Here is a 21997-nt window from a genome sequence, read left to right on the forward strand (position 1 = left end):
TAACCCTAGCCCTAATGGGATAATGGAAATAAATACATTTTCTTTTAATTTTATTATTTTTCCCTAACTAAGGGGGTGATAACGGGGGGTTTGATTTACTATTTATGGCGAGTTTTTAGGTTTGGAAGCTGTCATACGCTAAAAGACGCTTTTTATTGTAAAAATAGTTTATGCATCACCACATATTGAGAGCTATAATTTTTCCATATTTTGACGCACAGAGTCATGTGAGGTCTTATTTTTTGCGGGACGAGTTGACGTTTTTATTGGTATCATTTTCGGGCACGTGACATCTTTTGATCGCTTTTTATTCCGATTTTTGGGACGCAGAATGAACAAAAACCAGCATTTCATGAATTTCTTTTGGGGGGTGCGTTTACACCGTTCCGCCTGCGGTAAAATTGATAAGGCGGTTTTATTCTTCGGGTCAGTACGGTTACAGCGACACCTCATTTACGTCGTTCTTTTATATTCTGCGAGCTATAACTTTTTTATTTTTTTGCTGATGATGCTGTATGGTGGCTCGTTTTTTTGCAGGACAAGATGTTGTTTTCAGCGGTACCATGGATATTTATATGCGTCTTTTTGATCGTGCGTTATTGCACTTTTCGTTTGGCGGTATGATAATAAATCATTTTTTGCTTAGTTTTTTATTTTTATTTTTAAGGGGTTTGCTAAAGGGGTTACCTAGTGGGACAGTTTTATAGGGCGGGTCGTTACGGATGCAGCGATACCAAATATGTGCACTTTAATTGTTTTTATTTTTTTTATTTCCAAAAAATTAAATTATTTTTAGACTTTTTTTTTAACTTTATTACATCGTCCCAGCGATCTGTCACAGGCACTGCACAGGCTTTCCTCATGCCTGTGCTTTGCAGGCACTGAGGAAGCCAGCTCCCTGCAGGCCCCTGAAGGTCCCCGTCGCCATCTTGGATTCGGGGACCTGCAGGGATGGAGCCCCCCGCAGCAGCGTTGCACATTGCGCTGCTGTGGGGGGCTCAAGGAAGCACAGAGGGAGCCCCCTCCCTGCCGATGCTTCAATTTAACCTTCGGTACACCGCGATCGTGTTTGATCGCGGTGTGCAAGGGGTTAACGTGTCGGGGTGGTCCGTGACCGCCCCCCAACACATTGTGCCGGGTGTCAGCTGTGATAATCAGCTGACACGTGGCCACTCACCACGTGGGCGCCGCTGATCGCTGTGACGTACTATCCCGTCCCTGGGAATTAAGTCCCAGGGCACATGGATGGGATAGTACGTCACATGACAGAAAGGGGTTAAACAGATGCTTAGATGCGATTAAAATCGCATAATCACAGGAAATTCGGATGACAGACGGATCCCTGGTCAAGAAACCTTTGTGCGATTTCGGTCCTTCAAAATCGGACAGATTTTTTTTATCGTTGTGTGTGACTCCAGCCTTAAGGAACTTATCTAGATGTGTGGTGAGCACTTTGAACCTTCAAGTGCTTCACAGAAGTTTATAACGTAGAGACGTGAAAATAAAAAAATCATTTTTTTTCCAAAAAAATGATCTTTTCTCCCCCAAAGTTTTATTTTTACAAGGGTAACAGGAGAAATTAGACCCCCAAAGTTGTTGTGCAATTTGTCCTGAGTACGCCCATACCCCATATGTGGGGGTAAACCACTGTTTGGGTGCACGGCAGAGCTCAAAAGGGAAGGAGTACCGTTTGACATTTTCAATGCAGAATTGGCTGGAATTGAGATTGGACGCCATGTCGCTTTTGGAGAGCCCCTGATGTGCCTAAACAGTGTAAAAAACCATAAGCGACACCATTTTGGAAACTAGACCCCTGAAGGAGCTTATCTAGATATGTGGTGAGCACTTTGAACCCCCAAGTGCTTCACAGAAGTTTATAATGCAGAGCAGTGAAAATAAAAAAATCACTTTTTTTTCCTCAAAAATGATTTTTTTAGCCCGATATGTTTTATTTTATCAAGGGTAACAGGAGAAATTGGACCACAAAAGTTGTTGTTCAATTTGTCCTGAGTACGATGATACCCCATATGTGGGGGGGGACCACTGTTTGGGTGCATGGGAGAGCTCGAAAGGGAAGGAGTGCCATTTTGAAATGCAGACTTTGATGGAATGGTCTGTAGGCGTCATGTTGCGTTTGCAGAGCCACTGATGCGCCTAACAGTATAAATCCCCCACAAGTGACCCCATTTTGGAAACTAGACCCCTGAAGGAGCTTATCTAAATATGTGGTGAGCACTTTGAACCCCCAAGTGCTTCACAGAAGTTTATAGACGCAGAGCCGTGAAAATTAAAAAAAAAGGTTTCTCCTCAAAAATGATTTTTTTAGCCCGCTATTTTATATTTTCCTAAGGGTAACAGGAGAAATTGGATCACAAATGTTGTTGTGCAATTTGTCCTGAGTACGCCGATACCCCATATGTGGGGGGGAATCACTGTTTGGGCACATGGGAGAGCTCGGAAGGGAAGGAGCGCCATTTTGGAATGCAGACTTTGATGGAATTTTCTGTGGGCGTCATGTTGCGTTTGCAGAGCCCCTGATGTGCCTAAACAGTATAAACCCCCCACAAGTGACATTTTGGAAACTAGACCCCCCCCAAGGAGCTGATCTAGATGGGGGTTCAAAGTGCTCACCACACAAGTGCTTCACAGAAGTTTATAACACAGAGCCGTGAAAATAAATTCTTTTTTTCCACAAAAGTGATTTTTTTAGCCCCCAATTTTTTTATTTTCCCAAGGGTAACAGGAGAAATTAGACCCCCAAAGTTGGTAAATAGTGGAAACCCCTCAATTCTTGCTCCAACCCCAACACACCCCTAACCCTAATCCCAACGCTAACCCTAATCCCAATCCTAATCCCTAATTCTAATTCTAAACCTAATTCGCCCTAACCCTAATTCTACCCCTAGCCCTAATTCCAACCCTAACCCTAATTCTAGCCCTAACCCTAATATTCCAACCCTAACCCTAATTCTAACCCTAACCCTAATTCTAACCCTAACCCTAACCCTAGCCCTAACCCTAATGGAAAAATTTTAAAAAATATATATATTTTCTTCATTTCATTATGTTTGCCTATCTAAGGGGGTGATAAACGGGGGGGGCTATTTACTATTCTTTTATTTTGATCACTATGATAGTTTATCATAGTTATCAAAACGAATGAATGGAATCTGCCGGCTAGAGCCTGCAGATTCCCGGCGGGCGCGCTGCGCATGCGCCTGCCATTTTCTCCGGATCCAAGATGGTGGCGCCCCCTGGAGGAAGCTGCAGGGACCCAGGACCACCGGGAGGTACGGGGGGGGGGGAAATCGGGGACCTTACTTCTCTCTCCTCTGATGTGCGATCACATCAGAGGAAAGGGAAATTAAATGCAAAATCGCGGCTTTTTTTACTGTGGTCTCTGTTATAGGGTTAATAATGGCGATCGCAAAAGCGGGGTCGGTAAAAACCAACCCGATTCATGTCCTCTGGGGTCCCGGCTACCCCCGGCATCCGAGCCCCTGGAGAAAATCTGACACTGGGGGAGCTATTTACTTTCTCCACAGCGCCGTGAATTAACGACGCTGTCTTTTAAGTACTCTTAATTACCGCCGTTAAAAGGCATATCAGCGGTCGTTAAGGGGTTCATTAATATAGCTCTGATCAATAACTGGTGCTGATATGATAGCAGTATTGATCATTCAGAGGCGTTTGCGGTCATCGCACACTATACAGCGAACGCGCAATAATCACTCCCCAGCATTTTGATCAACTGCCAGCTCTGCTGTGAAAGTGAAGTGGAGTGATTAAAACCATGCTCACAGTATAGCGAGTGTTGACAGTAACCGATCCCAGCAATAAACGGAAGCGAGCGGTTGTAGGAAGAATAGAACTTCATTTTCTCACTGCAGCCGCATCTCCAGTAAACCAGCTACATGGCATTTAAATGCCATTTAATTGCAGAAAATATCCATGCCTGAAGATAAGCAGCACACGTTCCCTTTAAATAAACCAAAAAAATACAATGACAAAACAAATTGTGAATTCAGCCCAATTTGAAAACAGTTTACTTCCTCACGCGGTGTCTAAGTTTATGTATGCTTAGTAGAGATGGGGAGGACCCCTAGATTTTTTGGTCCGGCGGGTTCGGTCGAACAGTTAAAAAAAAAAAAAAAAAAAAAAAGTTTGGGTACCAAAACAGTACTGGGACCCAGACTCCAATCACCCCGACAATGGGGGGGGCCTCCGCTAGCACAGTGTGAAAGTCTCATGGTGCAGTGCTGAGCTCAGAGTTCACTGCAGTTCACTGTGAGAAACTTCTCACCAAAGCACCGTGAAGGCTATTTCTGAATGTGCTAGCAGGGATCTCATCGAGGTCACCGCAGTTCAGGTACCCGGCTGAGAACGAAGCCTCAATGACCTATTGTAACCTCGATGATGTCACAGCTGCTGCGTTCACATCAGCAGCTCATTCATCAGCAGTTATCAGCCTGGAAGGTCACATCTTGGCACCGTCCAGGTTGTAAATGGTTTATCACCCAGACATGGATTACAGCATGGGACAGGAGGACGGACAGGTGAGGGGTATGGTTGTTTTTTATTTTTGTTTTATTACAGGAGACGAGGGATTCAATGGAATGGGTGATGATGTGAGTATGGTATAATTTAGAAACATTAAAGGAATCTGTCATTCTTTCAATTAAAGGCCTTTATTCTGGCTGTGTGTTTATTTGCCATGTAACTATAGGATTAGTAATGGATAGGTGTTTTATAGATGCCTCTCCATTACTATTCCATGGGCTTGATGTCACCAGGCAATACAAAGGTGACCTCAACCCCACAAATATGAACCCCACATTCCACCGCTACAGTGCAAGTGGGAAAAGCAGGGCACAGCACCATAATTGGTGCATCTAATAGATGTGCCTTTTCTGGGCGGCTGCGGGCTGCTATTTTTAAGCTGAGGGGGGCAATATCAAAGGCCCCTTACCAGCATTAGACTACCAGCCCCCAGATAGCCAACAAACCCAGTAAATATAATAAAGGCAAAAACTCGGAATACAAGTCATACACCAAAAGACATGAGTCTAAATTGCCAAATGTACAAATTTTATTAAACACAATGACATGATATACATCACTCAATAAAGAACATGAATAAAATAGGAATACTGCTATCCAAATAGGGAGCCTATATTGCACAATTGCCCAAAACAATATGTACTGATAAGTGCATAAAGACTTCATACATATGTAGAACAGAAGTTATAACCATGAAAAATGCATCTAAACTAGAAAGAACCCACCACAGTGGAAACAGGCATAACCAATGAACAGGTTCATATAAATTCTAGGTATACATATTGTACAACTCAGCTATCACTAAGTACTTCAACCATATAGCATTACGGTATAAGCCCTACCAAGGTTGAGTTAATAAACAGTGATTGTATCGAGGCACTTACATAATTAAAGTATGTGGCACTGGCTTCCCTGTCGCCCCAACGCGCGTTTCGCTTCTTCGTCAGGAGGCGTGTCTTATGGGCTTATAGAGCGGGCGTTATATACTGTGGACAGCCAATCATATGAGAACAACCGTCCGCATCACTAAGTCACGCCGAAGCGCATCCCAAATGCGTGTCACCACTTCCTGCCCTATGGCGCATGTACCGCTGACGTCACCTTCCTGGAACAAAAGGACTACCGGTTTGCAGACGTGGAGTAGGAGCGGCGACGCGTCGCTATAGCGACCGCGCAAGCGCACTCCTCTCCTAATGTCTGCTTGCAAGACAGTCGGAGCTGACAAAGCCGGACATGCGCACTGGGCACTAGTGGTTTATCCAAGGAACTAGATAGATTAGGCTATATGTGAAAAAGTGAAGTGACCTAATCTATGGCTATAATAGTTACAACCAAAGCATATATAGCCAATAATGTGAAACTAAATAATATTTATGGTTATAAATATTATCAATAACATTTCATTTAAATACTTAAATGAAATGTTATTGTTAATAATAATATTTATAAACTAATCTATCTAGTTCCTTGGATAAACCACTAGTGCCCAGTGCGCATGTCCGGCTTTGTCAGCTCCGACTGTCCGGCAAGCAGACATTAGGAGAGGAGTGCGCTTGCGCGGTCGCTATAGCGACGCGTCGCCGCTCCTACTCCACATCTGCAAACCGGTAGTCCTTTTGTTCCAGGAAGGTGACGTCAGCGGTACATGCGCCATAGGGCAGGAAGTGGTGACACGCATTTGGGATGCGCTTCGGCGCGACTTAGTGATGCGGACGGTTGTTCTTATATGATTGGCTGTCCACAGTATATAACGCCCGCTCTATAAGCCCATAAGACACGCCTCCTGACGAAGAAGCGAAACACGCGTTGGGGCGACAGGGAAGCCAGTGCCAGATACTTTAATTATGTAAGTGCCTCGATACAATCACTGTTTATTTACTCAACCTTGGTAGGGCTTATACTGTAATGCTATATGGTTGAAGTACTTAATGATAGCTGAGTTGTACAATATGTATACCTAGAATTTATATGAACCTGTTCATTGGTTATGCCTGTTTCCACTGTGGAGGGTTCTTTCTAGTTTAGATGCATTTTTCATGGTTATAACTTCTGTTCTACATATGTATGAAGTCTTTATGCACTTATCAGTACATATTGTTTTGGGCAATTGTGCAATATAGGCTCCCTATTTGGATAGCAGTATTCCTATTTTATTCATTTTCTTTATTGAGTGATGTATATCATGTCATTGTGTTTAATAAAATTTGTACATTTGGCAATTTATACCAGCCCCCAGATGTCTCTTTTATCAAGAATGGTTGACAAAAATAGGGGGACCCCCCTTTTTTTTTTGTTCTCGAAGTTATTAGCGGCAGCAGGCATAGGCTGAAGGAAGTAGTAGTCCCACCAGCCCATGCCAGTGACTAGAGGTAAACTTTATACCTCCGATCACAGCTGCAGGCTCATGCTGTTAAGTTCTGGGAACCGTGGATGTTTGACCAGCGGTAATGATTTTACCAGCGATCACAAGCAGGGTTTGCTGCGCTGTCATGCACATGACAGCGCGACAATCACCCAGTGTTCGGGGGGCCGAACCCAAACCGTAACACAGACTTCTTGGTGAAGTCCGCGTTCAGTGTCTGTGGCCAAACAGTAGGTGTTCGGTACGGACAAATTTTACTGTTCTGGTTCGCCCATCTCTGATGCTCAATACTTTTCTGTATCTATTTTCATTATATTTAATAAAATGAGCCTCCTTCCACAGCACATTTGCAACATGGGGATAAAACACGTTTTCATACAAATTGCACCCACGCAAGTGAGATTTATCAGGTATAGTGTGAACTTAAAGAGCTGCGGCATGCCTAGAATCTAATGCACTGTTATGCCATATACAGACCACAGTTTTTTGGTGTCAATTCCACAATATAAACCATCAAACACACAACTTGTACAGTACATAACCAAGCGACAGACTCAGTTTTACAACCTCTGCAAGAACTCACGTCTGCTTTTCAGCTGCACGCTTTCTGTGATACAAAACCAGTGTTCCCAGAATCATGCCCAAGTTCGTCCTACCAACTCCTGTCTGGCAACTGAAAAGCAAAGCAGGTGGCGCGCAGCTGGCATCATGGAGCAGCAAGAGGCAAGGGTTTTCCTGAAATGCAGAAAGTATATGTTAAATTGCAGAACACCATGAAAAACTTGTCCATATGTGCATCTCAATTTGCAGGGCTGTGGAGTCGCAGCTCATTTTGGTGGAGTCAGAGTCGGTATAAAATGGACTGACTCCTAAAATATATAATAATTGGGTGCAGTAGTTCAATGCAGAATATCCTGAATATTTTTTCATAGGAATTTGGGAAATTTATGAAATGTCCTATAAATGGCTGTTCTATTCCTGATCTAAGGCTACATTCACACACAGAGTTTTTGCTGCGTTTTTTGAGGATACATTTTTCAGCAGCAAAAGCAGATCAGCTTTTTAAAAAAGCGCATCACCTGAAAGGTTTTTGAGCTCATAGATAATGTTTTCAATAGCAAAAGCAGATTAGAAAAAACGCCACACAAACGGACATGCTCATTCAGCCCAAAAATGGATCCACACAAAACGATGCGTCTGAATGTCATATCTTGAAACCCATTGACTTTTTTGGGATGCCCAGAGTCACTGCATTTTGCTGCAAAAAAACAGATCCGCAAAAACGCTGTGTGTGAATTATGGCCGTAACCAGCAAGCGGCACCCACCTATCAAAATTCGTATGCTGCAGTGCTCCCGTCCTGCACCGGCTCCAGACTGCAGGGGGCAATCTCCCCTCCTCTGTCCTGTCTTCACCAGAGAGGAGGGGGAGGTGGAGGGGTGCCTGCCCTGCACAGGATCCGATTCCTGGGCCCCAAGCTGGAGAAAGTTGTGCACACGCTGCTCGCAATAAGACATAGTCTGCAAGAGGGACATGCTGAAAATCTGACTGGAAAAGTGAGGACATTGGTTATTGCCGCCAGAACCCCTAAAATTGATTCCATCTTGAAGAGACGTGCTGGGAAAGGGGCAATTGTCGATCAAGCCACTCGGTGGGGCAGCACTTATTTAATGATTGAGCGATTGCTTGAACTAAAACCATTTCTTATAGATAAGGTGAACCCTCAGGTAACCCTAAATGAAGGTCAACGGACACAGGTGGCCGAATTGTAGGAATTGCTTAATCACCCATTTACCGTGACTAAAAAATTACAAGCTGAGGATTTAACTCCTGGCATTTTTATAAGGGAGTGGAAGAACTTGCTATTTTGCCTGTCCCAAAGAGGAGATTTAATCGCAGATGGCATTTCTGCTTCAATGAAACGGAGAGAGACACAGCTATTTGAAAATAAAAATTTTCTGGCAGCTGTTTATGTGGACCCAAGTCATCGTATATTGCTGGATGATCAACAGCTTACTAAAGGAAAAGAAGCTCTGACTGAGGTAGCAGTTAGGATGAGTGGCCTACAGGAGGACTGCCAGGCGCAAGAGGACTTGGGTCCTGACAGTGCTACTGCTGCCATATCTTCATCCTCATCAGATGAGGCGTTTGACTTTGACAAGTATCTGGATGATATGGAGCAGGCAAAGCGTTGCTGCAAGGAAAAAGCTTTCACTCCGTCTCCTATAGCAAGCAGATTGACCATATTTCAGCAAAATGTTTCACTTGCTCTCAAAGACATAGAAAAATTCAACCGTTCATCAAAACTGACTGTGCATGAGGCAATTCCCTTATATCCGGAAATTGTTAGAGATGTTGCCCATGTGGTTACGGCTTTGCCACCAACCCAAGTTACTGCAGAGAGGTTGTTCTCTAGCCTTAAAATTATTAGGTCAGATTTGAGGTCATCTATGAAGGAGGATCTGATGGAGGCAATTCTATTTCTTAGAACAAATTCATTGACTGCACAAATGTTATTTAGTTTTTTGCCACTTACATAGTTTATTACATAGTGTTATATATATATATATATATATGTAATCGATATTACAGTGTATTGCATATTTACAATTTATTACAGTTTTTTGTATTCTAAAGTTGTATTCCAATAAATATATATTATGTTCTATCTAAATATCTTGATTATTGTATCATAAAAATGATTAAATGTCTGATGTTCACATTGTACTACAATACATTTTTCACTTAAATATAAACAATATATGTGGGAGTCGGAGTTGGGGTCGGAGTCGGTGTAAGGGAAATTGAGGAGTCGGAGTCGCAGGTTTGGCTTACCGACTCCACAGCCATGCGAATTTGACACTTAAAATATGTATGCCCAACGTAAAGTATCTTTAACCCCTTCACCCCCAAGGGTGGTTTGCACGTTCATGACCGGGCCAATTTTTACAATTCTGACCACTGTACCTTTATGAGGTCATAACTCTCGAACGCTTCCATGGATCCCGGTGATTCTGACATTGTTTTCTCGTGACATATTGTACTTCATGTTAGTGGTAAAATTTCATTCAAATAACTTGCGTTTATTTGTGAGAAAAACGGAAATTTGGCGAAAATTTTGAAAATTTCGCAATTTTCCAACTTTGAATTTTTATGCCCTTAAATCACAGAGATACGGCACACAAAAAACTTGATAACTAACATTTCCCACATGATTACTTTACATCAGCACAATTTTGGAACCAAAATTTTTTTTTTGTTAGGAAGTTAAGGGTTAAAAGTTGACCAGCGATTTCTCATTTTTACAACACCATTTTATTTTTAGGACCACATCACATTTGAAGCCACTTTGAGGGGTCTATATGATAGAAAATACCCAAAAGTGACACCATTCTAAAAACTGCACCCCTTAAGGTGCTCAAAACCACATTCAAGAAGTTTATTAATCCTTTAGGTGCGTCACATGAAATTTTTTGAATATTTAAAAAAAAATGAACATCTAACTTTTTTTCATAAAAAAAATACTTCAGGTTCAATTTTTTTTTATTTTACCAAGGGTAACAGGAGAAATTGAACTGCAAAAGTTATTGTGCAATTTGTCCTGAGTACGCAGATACCTGATATGTGGGGGGGAACGACTGTTTCGGCGCATGGCAGAGCTCAGAATGGAAGGAGCGCAGTTTGACTTTTTCAATGCAAAATTGGCTGGAATTCAGATTGGACGCCATGTCACGTTTGGAGAGTCCCTGATGTACCTAAACAGTGGAAACCCCCTACAAGTGACCCCATTTTGGAAACTAGACCCCCAAGGAACTTATCTAGATATGTGGTGAGAACTTTGAACCCACAAGGGCTTTACAGAAGTTTATAACGTACAGCGGTACAATTAAAAAATCATATTTTTTCCACAAAAATGATCTTTTCACCCCAATTTTTATTTTCCCAAGGGTAACAGGACCCTAAAAGTTATTGTGCAATTTGTCCTGAGTACGCTGATACCCCACATGTGGGGGTAAACCACTATTTGGGCGCATGGCAGAGCTCGGAAGGGAAGCAGCGCCATTTGACGTTTTTGGCTGGAATTGAGATTGGACACCATGTCGCGTTTGGAAAACCCCTGATGTACCAAAACAGTGGAAACCCCCCACAAATGACACCATTTTGGAAACTAGACCCCCTAAGGAACTTATCTAGATGTGTGGTGAGCACTTTGACCCCCCCAGTGCTTCACAGAAGTTTACAACGCCCGGGCGTGAAAATAAAAAATTCGTATTTTTTCCACAAACATGATCTTTTAGTCACCATTTTTTTATTTTCCCAAGGGTACCAGGAGAAATTGGACCCCAAAAGTTGTTGTCCAATTTGTCCTGAGTATCAATACCCCATATGTGGGAGAAAACTACTGTATGGGCACACGTCGGGGCTCGGAAGGGAAGTAGTGACGTTTTGGAATGCAGACTTTGATGGAATGGTCTGCGGGTGTCATGTTGCCTTTGGAGAGCCCCTAATGTACCTAAACAGTGGAAACCCCCCACAAATGACACCATTTTGTAAACTAGACCCCCCAAGGAACTTATCTAGATGTGTGGTGAGCACTTTGACCCCCCCAGTGCTTCACAGAAGTTTACAACGCCCGGGCGTGAAAATAAAAAATTCGTATTTTTTCCACAAACATGATCTTTTAGTCACCATTTTTTTATTTTCCCAAGGGTACCAGGAGAAATTGGACCCCAAAAGTTGTTGTCCAATTTGTCCTGAGTATGCTGATACCCCATATGTGGGAGAAAACTACTGTATGGGCACACGTCGGGGCTCGGAAGGGAAGTAGTGACGTTTTGGAATGCAGACTTTGATGGAATGGTCTGCGGGTGTCATGTTGCCTTTGGAGAGCCCCTAATGTACCTAAACAGTGGAAACCCCCCACAAATGACACCATTTTGTAAACTAGACCCCCCAAGGAACTTATCTAGATGTGTGGTGAGCACTTTGACCCCCCCAGTGCTTCACAGAAGTTTACAACGCCCGGGCGTGAAAATAAAAAATTCGTATTTTTTCCACAAACATGATCTTTTAGTCACCATTTTTTTATTTTCCCAAGGGTACCAGGAGAAATTGGACCCCAAAAGTTGTTGTCCAATTTGTCCTGAGTATCAATACCCCATATGTGGGAGAAAACTACTGTATGGGCACACGTCGGGGCTCGGAAGGGAAGTAGTGACGTTTTGGAATGCAGACTTTGATGGAATGGTCTGCGGGTGTCATGTTGCCTTTGGAGAGCCCCTAATGTACCTAAACAGTGGAAACCCCCCACAAATGACACCATTTTGTAAACTAGACCCCCCAAGGAACTTATCTAGATGTGTGGTGAGCACTTTGACCCCCCCAGTGCTTCACAGAAGTTTACAACGCCCGGGCGTGAAAATAAAAAATTCGTATTTTTTCCACAAACATGATCTTTTAGTCACCATTTTTTTATTTTCCCAAGGGTACCAGGAGAAATTGGACCCCAAAAGTTGTTGTCCAATTTGTCCTGAGTATGCTGATACCCCATATGTGGGAGAAAACTACTGTATGGGCACACGTCGGGGCTCGGAAGGGAAGTAGTGACGTTTTGGAATGCAGACTTTGATGGAATGGTCTGCGGGTGTCATGTTGCCTTTGGAGAGCCCCTAATGTACCTAAACAGTGGAAACCCCCCACAAATGACACCATTTTGTAAACTAGACCCCCCACGGAACTTTTCTAGATGTGTGGTGAGCACTTTGAACCCCCAAGTGCTTCACAGAAGTTTATAACGCTCGGACGTGAAAATAAAAAAATCATTTTTTTCCACAAAAATGATATTTTTGCCCCCAATTTTTTATTTTCCTAAGGGTAACAGGAGAAATTGGACCCCAAAAATTGTTTTGCAATTTGTCCTGAGTAGGCTGATACCCTACATGTGGGGGTAAAACACTGTTTGGGCGCATAGCAGAGCTTGGAAGGGAAGGAGCACCATTTGACTTTTTCAACTCAGAATTGGCTGGAATTGAGATCAGACGCCATGTTGCATTTGGAGAGCCCCTGATGTGCCCAAACAGTGGAAACCCCCAATTCTAACTCCAACCCGAACCCCAACACGCCCCTAACCCTAGCCCTAACCCTAGCCCTAGCCCTAACCCTAACCCTACCCTAACCCTACCCCAACACACCCCTAACCCTAGCCCTAACCCTAATGGAAAAATGGAAATAAATACATTTTTTTTATTTTATTATTTTTCCCTAACTAAGGGGGTGATAACGGGGGGTTTGATTTACTATTTATGGCGGTTTTTATGTTTGGCGGCTGTCGCACGCTAAAAGACGCTTTTTATTGTAAAAATAGTTTTTGCATCACCACATATTGAGAGCTATAATTTTTCCGTATTTTGACCCACCGAGTCATGTGAGGTCTTATTTTTTGCGGGACGAGTTGACGTTTTTATTGGTACCACTTTCGGGCACGTGAAATTTTTTGATCGCTTTTTATTCCGATTTTTGTGACGCAGAATGAACAAAAACCAGCGTTTCATGAATTTCTTTTGGGGGGGTGCGTTTACACCGTTCCGCGTGCGGTAAAATTGATAAAGCGGTTTTATTCTTCGGGTCAGTACGGTTACAGCGATACCTCATTTAGGTCGTTTTTTTATGTTTTTGTCGGTTTTATGCAATGAAAACTATTTTATATAAAAAATAATTATTTTTGCATCGCTTTATTCTGCGAGTTATAACTTTTTTATTTTTTCGCTGATGATGCTGTGTGGCGGCTTGTTTTTTGCGGGACAAGATGACGTTTTCAGCGGTACCATGGATATTTATATGCGTCTTTTTGATCGCGCGTTATTGCACTTTTTGTTTGGCAGTATGATAATAAATCATTATTTTTTGCTTCGTTTTTTATTTTTGTTTTTTAAGGGGTTCGCTAAAGGGGTTAACTATTGGGACAGTTTTATAGGGCAGGTCGTTACGGACGCGGCGATACCTAATATGTATACTTTTATTGTTTTTTTTTTTACTATTTTCAAAAAATGAATTTATTGGGGAATATTTTTTTTTTTTTTTTACTAATTTATTTGGCGATTTTTTTTAATTTATTTTTACACTTTTTTTTAATTTTTTTTTTACTTTATTACATAGTCCCAGGTGGGACATCACTGTCCTGTGACAGATCGCTGATCTGTCACATCACAGATCACTGTGACAGATCAGCAATCTGTCACAGGCAGTGCACAAGGCTTCCTCATGCCTGCGCTTTGCAGGCACTGAGAAAGCCAGCTTCCCCAGGCCCCCGAAGGCCCCCGTCGCCATCTTGGATTCGGGGGCCTGGAGGAAAGGAGCCCCCCGCAGCAGCGCTGCACATTGCGCTGCCGTGGGGGGCTCAGGGAAGCACGGAGGGAGCCCCCTCCCTGCCGATGCTTCCCTTTAACCCCCGGTACACCGCGATCATGTTTGATCGCGGTGTGCAAGGGGTTAACGTGTCGGGGGCGGTCCGTGACCGCCCCTGACACATTGTGCCGGGTGTCAGCTGTGATAATCAGCTGACACCCGGCCGCGATCAGCGGCGCTCACCACGTGGGCGCCGCTGATCGCGGTAGACGTACTATCCCGTCCCCGGTCATACGGGCCCGGGTACCGTGGACGGGATAGTACGTCTCATGTCAGGAAGGGGTTAACAGTGATGAGCGAGTGTGCTTGGATAAGGTGTTATCACAGTATGCTTGTGTGCTACCCGAGTGTCTTCGGTGTGCTCAAAAAATATGTTTGAATCCCCGCAAGGACAGGGACGGGAGAGCTATGCTTACCAAGTTAGGGATGGGAAGACAATGAATATACTTGAATTAATAAGTTTACCCAGTTTTTTTTGTGGCAAAATTAGGTGCCTCGGCTTATACTCAGGTCGACTTATACTCAAGTATATACAGTATTTTGCTTGCTCTAGCACAATTTTGTGCTTGTAGTTGTAATATATGCATTACTGACCAATATATTGAAGACGAGCAACATTTTTACATTCAAAATCATTCATGCATGTGTTTACAGTAGTTAGAGATTATTCAGGACTAATTTTTTTTGTACTATAGTCTTAAGAACTACCTCCCTGTTGTGCCTAGCGCCGATCTCTGCGGCTGGCACCTGCCTGCAGAAGGGGTTTTTTTTTTTTTTCAATATGTATATATAATATTCATTACGAAAAATAGGGGGCAGGTTGCTGAGGGGTCAGTGACCTGTCAGAAGCCATACGGATGAATATGTAGTCAGAGCACCACATGAAGACCTCCCTCCACAGGCCGCCCTGGAGCACAGTCATATCATTAACTCAAACTGAAAATACAGATTAAACCACAACCACAAGACGGATTTCATCAACCCAGGTATCATTGTAAATCAGTATAACGGCACTGACCTGACACTGTCTGTAGGTTACTGAGCACAATCCTGCTGACAGGCATGTAGTTGCTTCTGTTAACAACTACCTGCCAGTTTTATGCCAGTATTGATATATATATATATATATACACACACACACACACACATATACATACACACACACACATATACAGAGTGTGTGTATATATATATATATATATATATATATATATATATATACATATATATATATATATATATATATATACACATACATATATATATATATATATATATATATATATATATATATATATATATATATATATATATATATATATATATATATATATATATATATATATATATATATTACTGGTCAACACCTTCAAACTTGCTACAGGAAACAAGAAAAAAAAAAAAAAAAAGTACCCCCCCTTTCAATATCATTTGCAAGATTAATAAGTACATCAGTTATTTCCTGTACAAATTGTTTCTATGAAAACACCATTAAGCCATGGTGTGAATTTTTGTAAGCAAGGACTACTTTGCAGAGAACAAGTTTGAGCTTTGAGAGCAGATGCACAATAGATTTGGCAGGTTGACATAGGAACACAGCAGTCAGTCAAAGTGATATTTGCCAACTTCAAACAACTTCTGAAAGTGCCGTGATTCACCTCCGGGCATTGGTTATGGTAATGTGCCAGAGTAATTTCTGAAAGTATACTATGTGGGCTAAAGTTCATTCTAATTTATTTGTCTTTTTTTGCTGCTAAAACTTGTGACCAAATTCAACTTTGAGGACAATATTTAAGGAAAGAGGAGCTTTCTAGTGTTTAATACACGTACACCTAGTATCCATCCAGCGCAGGCAGTGCTTGCACTACTTCCAAACAATCTCCAGAAAAGTGATGTATAATTTGCGTTATATACCATTTCAGTGTAATTTAAATGGGAACAGCACAGTAATTAAATATTAAAAAAGTGTTACTCACCCTGAGAAAGCTTATAAAATCATCAAATTGTGATTCCAGAGGAGCACCATCTACTGGTAGGGGCAAACGATGGTATCTGTCAATTAGGATGGAGATCCTTATTACTTTTTGTTAAGATAAAAGCTTTTATTTTTAAGCTCTATACCAGTAATCATTATAACAAACATTCTGTTGTACACATTCCTATAAAGCTAAATTGGATATAGTGCAGTCATACAAACAAATGCCAATCTTGTTTGAGTGCAAAACAACTGCAGGCATATGCTCTGGAGGGACTAAAGGTACCGTCACACATAGCGACTCACCAGCGATCCCGATAACGATATCAACGTGTCAGGATCGCTGGTAAGTCGCTATGTGATTGCTGGTGAGCTGTCAAACAGACAGCTTCACCAGCGATCAGTATCAGCAACGCCGAGCACGCGGCGTTGCTGTGTACTTTAGTTACCAGCGCTCTGATGCAGGAAGCTGGTAACTAAGGTACACATCGGGTTTCTAAGGGACGTGCGTCACTTAGAAACCAGATGTGTACCTTAGTTACCAGCTCCCTGCATCAGCGCGCTGGTAATTTAGGTACACAGAGGGTTTCTAAGCACCGCACGATGCTTAGAAACCCTACGTTTACCTTAGTTACCAGCTGATCGCTGGTCTCCCGCCTGTCACACGCAGCGATGCGTGAGGGCCAGCGGGAGACCAGCGATCAAAGAAATGTCCAGGGCTTTCCAAGAGCGATTAGCGATACTGGCAGGGGGGCCGGTCGCTGATCGCTGTTACGTCACAAAACTTGTGACTCAGCAGCGATCTCGCTAGTGAGATCGCTATGTGTGACGGGGCCCCAACTTTAGCAGATGGCTCTAGTGTTGCAGATTATTCCAGATGTGTAGCCCATTCACTATCACCATCTATCCCCCACCCCCTGAAGATGGCTGGACCATCATTGTAAATACATCATTGTAAATACAAACCCGTGCTTTGTATCACCCCCACCTCATTGTAGATTGTAAGCTCCCACGAGCAGGGTCGTCTTATTTCGCTTTAATTATTGTATTGTTAACGTTATTACTTATGACTGTTGTGTTTGAAACTGTTCAACTATTAAGCGCTGCGGAATATGTTGGTGTTATATAAAGATTATTATTATACTAGCTGAAGAGCACGGCGCTGCCCAGGCATAGTAACTAACTACGGTTAGTTATAACAAATTATAATGAATCTATCTATATATATATATATCTCTCTATCTATCTATCTATCTATCTATCTATCTATCTATATATATATATATATATATATATATATACACACACACATACTTACTGAGTGTAGAGCCCCGCCCATTCCGCATAGCCACATTCACTATAATATCCCACATCATCCCGTCAGCCAGAGCCACCGGATTACTATCCCTAATATCCCACATCATCCCGTCAGCCAGAGCCACCGGACTACTACGACTAATATCCCACATCATTCAGTCAGCCAGAGCCACCGGACTGCTACCCCTAATATTCCACATCATCCGTCAGCCAGTGCCACCAGACAACTACCACTAATATCCCACATCATCCCGTCAGCCAGAGCCACCAGACAACTACCACTAATATCCCACATCATCCCGTCACAAACGCCGTACTACACTCTCTAATATCCCACATCATCCCGTCAGCCAGAGCCACCAGACTACTACCACTAATATCCCACATCATCCCGTCAGCCAGAGCCACCTGACTACTACCACTAATATCCCACATCATCCCATCAGCCAGAGCCACCGGACAACTCCCCCAATATCCCACATCATCCCGTCAGCCAAAGCTACCGGACTACCACCACTAATATCCCACATCATTCCGTCAGCCAGAGCCACCGGACTACTACCCCTAATATCCCACATCATCCTGTCAGCCTGAGGTCAGAACCAGAGGCTGAGTGGAACGATCCTAACTCCCATACCGGGGATCCCTTTAAGAGAGGCCTGGGGTCAGAACCAAAGCACTGGATGGATTTGCCCTGACTTCCATACCAGAGATCCCTTTAAGAAAGGCCTGGGGTCAGTGCCAAAGCGCAGAGTGGATATGCCCTAACTTACATAACAATGATCCCTTTAAGAGATCATGGAGTCAGAACCACAGAGCTGAGTGGAACGGTCCTAACTTCCATACCAGGGATCCCTTTAAGAGAGGCCTGAGGTCAAAACCAAAGCCCTGGATGGATTTGCTAGGACTTCCATACCAATGATCCCTTTAAGAGGGAAGATGTGCCGACGGGATGGAGGATGTGTGATGTGTATATGGGCACGGGAGGGGGGGATTCATTTCTGTCATGTGCTCTCTGCTCCTTTCAGGGGGGCAGACAATGGCTGGGAGCTTATGTTCCCGAAGATGCTAGATTTCTCGCACCAGGTCAGTGTCTGCTGAGGTGTTGTCAAGTGGGAAAACTTGCTCATAGCAACCAATCACAGCTCAGCTTCTTTTAACCAGCTCTGGTGAAATGAGAGATGCTTAGTGATTGGTTGCAAGGAAAACTGTTGCTCATAGCAACCAATCACAGCTCAGCTTCTTTTGAACTGCTCTGGTAAAATGAAAGATGCTTAGTGATTGGGGTTGGTGATACACACATACATACGCTTTTATATATAGAGATGATCTCAGGCTTGTTTTGTCTTGTTCCTTCCTGTAATCATCCATGTTGATTAAGCAGATAATGGTTTAAAAATAAAACTGTTCTCCTTCAAAATCTGATAACTTTTTTCTGTTGAAATGCTGTTACAATTTATGGGCAGAGTATTATTATTATTATTTATTATTATAGCGCCATTTATTCCATGGCGCTTTACATGTGAGGAGGGGTATACATAATACATACAAGTACAGTAATCTTAAACAATACAAGTCACGACTGGTACAGGATGAGAGGGGACCCTGCCCGCGAGGGCTCGCAATCTACAGCGGGATGGGTGAGGATACAGTAGGCGAGGGTAGAGCTGGTCGTGCAGCGGTTTGGTGGATCGGTGGTTACTGCAAGTTGTAGGCTTGTCGGAAGAGGTAAGTCTTCAAGTTCTTTTTGAAGGTTTCCATGGTAGGCGAGAGTCTGATATGTTGTGGTAGAGAGTTCCAGAGTAGAGGGGATGTGCGAGAGAAATCTTGTATGCGATTGTGGGAAGAGGAGATAAGAGGGGAGTACAGAAGGAGATCTTGTGAGGATCGGAGGTTTCATGATCGTTTTTAGGGTAAAGGGGCAAGCGATATCGCTAGTAATATCGCTAAAACGTCACTGGTTTTGTGACGTTATAGCGATATTGCTAGCGATATCGCTATGTGTGATACTTACCAACGACCGGCTCCCCCGCTGTCCATCGCTGATCGCGCGAGAATGTCCAGCTCCATTTCTCGTCGGGCGCTTCCTGCTGAGACTTCCTGCTGTGACGACGAGCGACGCGTGGAGGCGGGCGGGAGGACGCCAGGATCGCTGTGTGTGAATGGTAAGTATCGTGCGCTGCGTCGCTGCTGCATCGCTGTTTGATCTTTCTGTATGAAAGCTCACTAGCGATCATTTAGCGATGCACCAGCGATCCTGACCGGGTCGGATCGCTGGTCGGATCGCTGGTGCATCGCTAAATGTAAAAGGGCCTTAAGATATTTTATGGGTAGTTGCTGTAAAGGCTAATATGGTTCTTTTGGTAAGGGACTCTAGTACCAGGTTTAAATCCCAAGGGGCTATTCTAGGTATTGGGATAGGCCTAGACCTTTGGCAGGATTTGATAAATCTGGCAACCCATCTATTTGCTGCCAAGTTGCAGTTATAGAGCGCACCCAGCGCAGATACTTGAACTTTAAGAGTGTTTACCGCTAACCCCAGCTGTAATCCTGATTGTAAAAACTCCAAGATGGCACTAATCGGGGGCTCTTGCTCTAACGGCTTACCTAGGAATTGCAGGAATCTATTCCATGTTCTGCCGTAGATATTAGTCATCACCGGGTTCCTACTTTTTAGCAGGGTGGCCACCAACCCGGGAGAGAACCCTCTATCCATTAGAAGCGACCTTTCAAATTCCACGCCGTCAGATGGAATCTTTTGACCTGAGCGTGGAATATTGGACCTTGAGATAGTAGGTCCGGGATTTCTGGCAGAACCCATGGACCTGAGAGGGACATCATTCGTAGCAGAGCGAACCAGGGTCTTTTTGGCCAGAACGGGGCTATTAGGATCACCCTGGCTTGATCGTTCCTGATCCTTCTCACTACTGTTGGGATCAGGGCCACTGGGGGGGAATGCATAGTGTTATGATGAGTCACCGAAGGAGGAAAAAACAAAATACCAGTTAAGTCCAGAAAAACCAGAGAGGTTGGCAGCTATCGGATTGCAGACCCCTGGACCTATCCACAACAACTAGCAGTAGCCGTGGGGGGTTCCTACGGTGCCCTAGACCCCTCGATCACAGCCGGAGAACTAGATAGCCTAAAGACAGAATGGGGAAAAACTAAACTGCCCCAGAGCAGACCCCAAAGCAATAGGCAGCCCCCAACATATAATGACGGTGAAGCAAGATGAAAACACCAACACAGATAGAAAGATAGGTTGAGCAAATGATGGGGCCCAAGCTAACTACATAGGACAGGATAGGAAAGCTGCTGTCTGCCATCCGCAAAAACCCTATCAAAATGAGCCAACCGACTGATAGGAAAAACAGGCCCTGAAGTCGCTAGGCTTCAAAAGACTATATCAGCACTCAGGTATATTCTGAAGACAGAGCAAAATATCAACAGATCAGAGACAAAAATGGAATTCAGCTCACCCCCGGCCGGGGATGGCAGAACTCCCAAAAAACAAGGCAAAACAAAAAACAAAACAGAAGAGTACAAAGCAGAGCAGAAAAACTTAGCTTTGAGATGCAGGAATCAGACTGGTCTCCAAGAATCCAGCAGGAAAATCACCAGCCAGGAAGAAGGGCGTCGGCAGCCTTATATCTAGTCCGCAATTCCAGCCACCCAGTCATCATCTAGCTGCCCAGGTGTCTGATAATCAGCCTCACTACCTTCCTTCACCAGAGGAGGGAGTTCATCAGACCTCAATAGTGAAAGGAAAAATGAACTCACAACAGCATAGGCTAGTCTGAAGTCCCACAGAATCTGTAATGAGTCCACTGCCCATGGTTTTTCCCTTGGGTTTAGTGAGCAAAACCTCTTTACTTGCCTGTTGTTTTTGTTGGCAAAGAGGTCTATCACTGGTTCCCCCCAAAGTTGTATTATTTTTTGAAAAACGGACCGATTTAGAGCCCATTCCCCTTGCCTCAGTGTTATGAATGAGTCACCGGATGAGGAAAAAACAAAAAGGCAAGCTAAGTCCAGAAAACCGGAGAGGTTGGTAACTAGCGGATTGCAGACCCCTGATCCTATTCACAACATCTAGCAGTAGCCGTGGAGTGTTCCTACGATGATCCTAGATGCCTCGTCACAGCCGGAGAGCTAAATAAGCCTAAAGAAAGAAAGGGGAAATCTAAACTGCCCCAGAGCAGACCCCAAAGCAATAGACAGCCCCCAACATGTATTGTCGGTGAAAAAAGATGAAAACACAAACACAGACAGAAAGACAGGCAGAGCAAACGATGGGGCCCAATTAACTAGATAGGACAGGACAGAAAAGATGCTGGCTGCAATCCGCAAAAACTCTACCAAAAATGTCCCAACACGTCTGAT

At 43.5% G+C, this 21997-nt stretch overlaps 1 protein-coding gene across 4 annotated transcripts in view; it reads right to left on the reverse strand.

Annotated features, from left to right (window-relative positions):
- Nucleotides 1-21997, reverse strand: part of PALD1 (phosphatase domain containing paladin 1) — a 433079-nt gene that overhangs the window by 211773 nt on the left and 199309 nt on the right. For all 4 annotated transcript variants that reach the window (XM_073585784.1, XM_073585788.1, XM_073585787.1 and 1 more), the window contains 2 exons: nt 16302-16377; nt 7506-7657 (listed from right to left, as the gene is read on the reverse strand). In XM_073585784.1, the coding sequence (XP_073441885.1) occupies nt 7506-7657; nt 16302-16377 (228 nt within the window). The remainder of the gene's footprint in view (nt 1-7505; nt 7658-16301; nt 16378-21997) is intronic.

The sequence above is a fragment of the Dendrobates tinctorius genome, unplaced genomic scaffold (genome assembly GCF_039654945.1).
Source record: "Dendrobates tinctorius isolate UK_male_01 unplaced genomic scaffold, ASM3965494v1 ptg000089l, whole genome shotgun sequence".
NCBI classification, from domain to species: domain Eukaryota; kingdom Metazoa; phylum Chordata; class Amphibia; order Anura; family Dendrobatidae; genus Dendrobates; species Dendrobates tinctorius.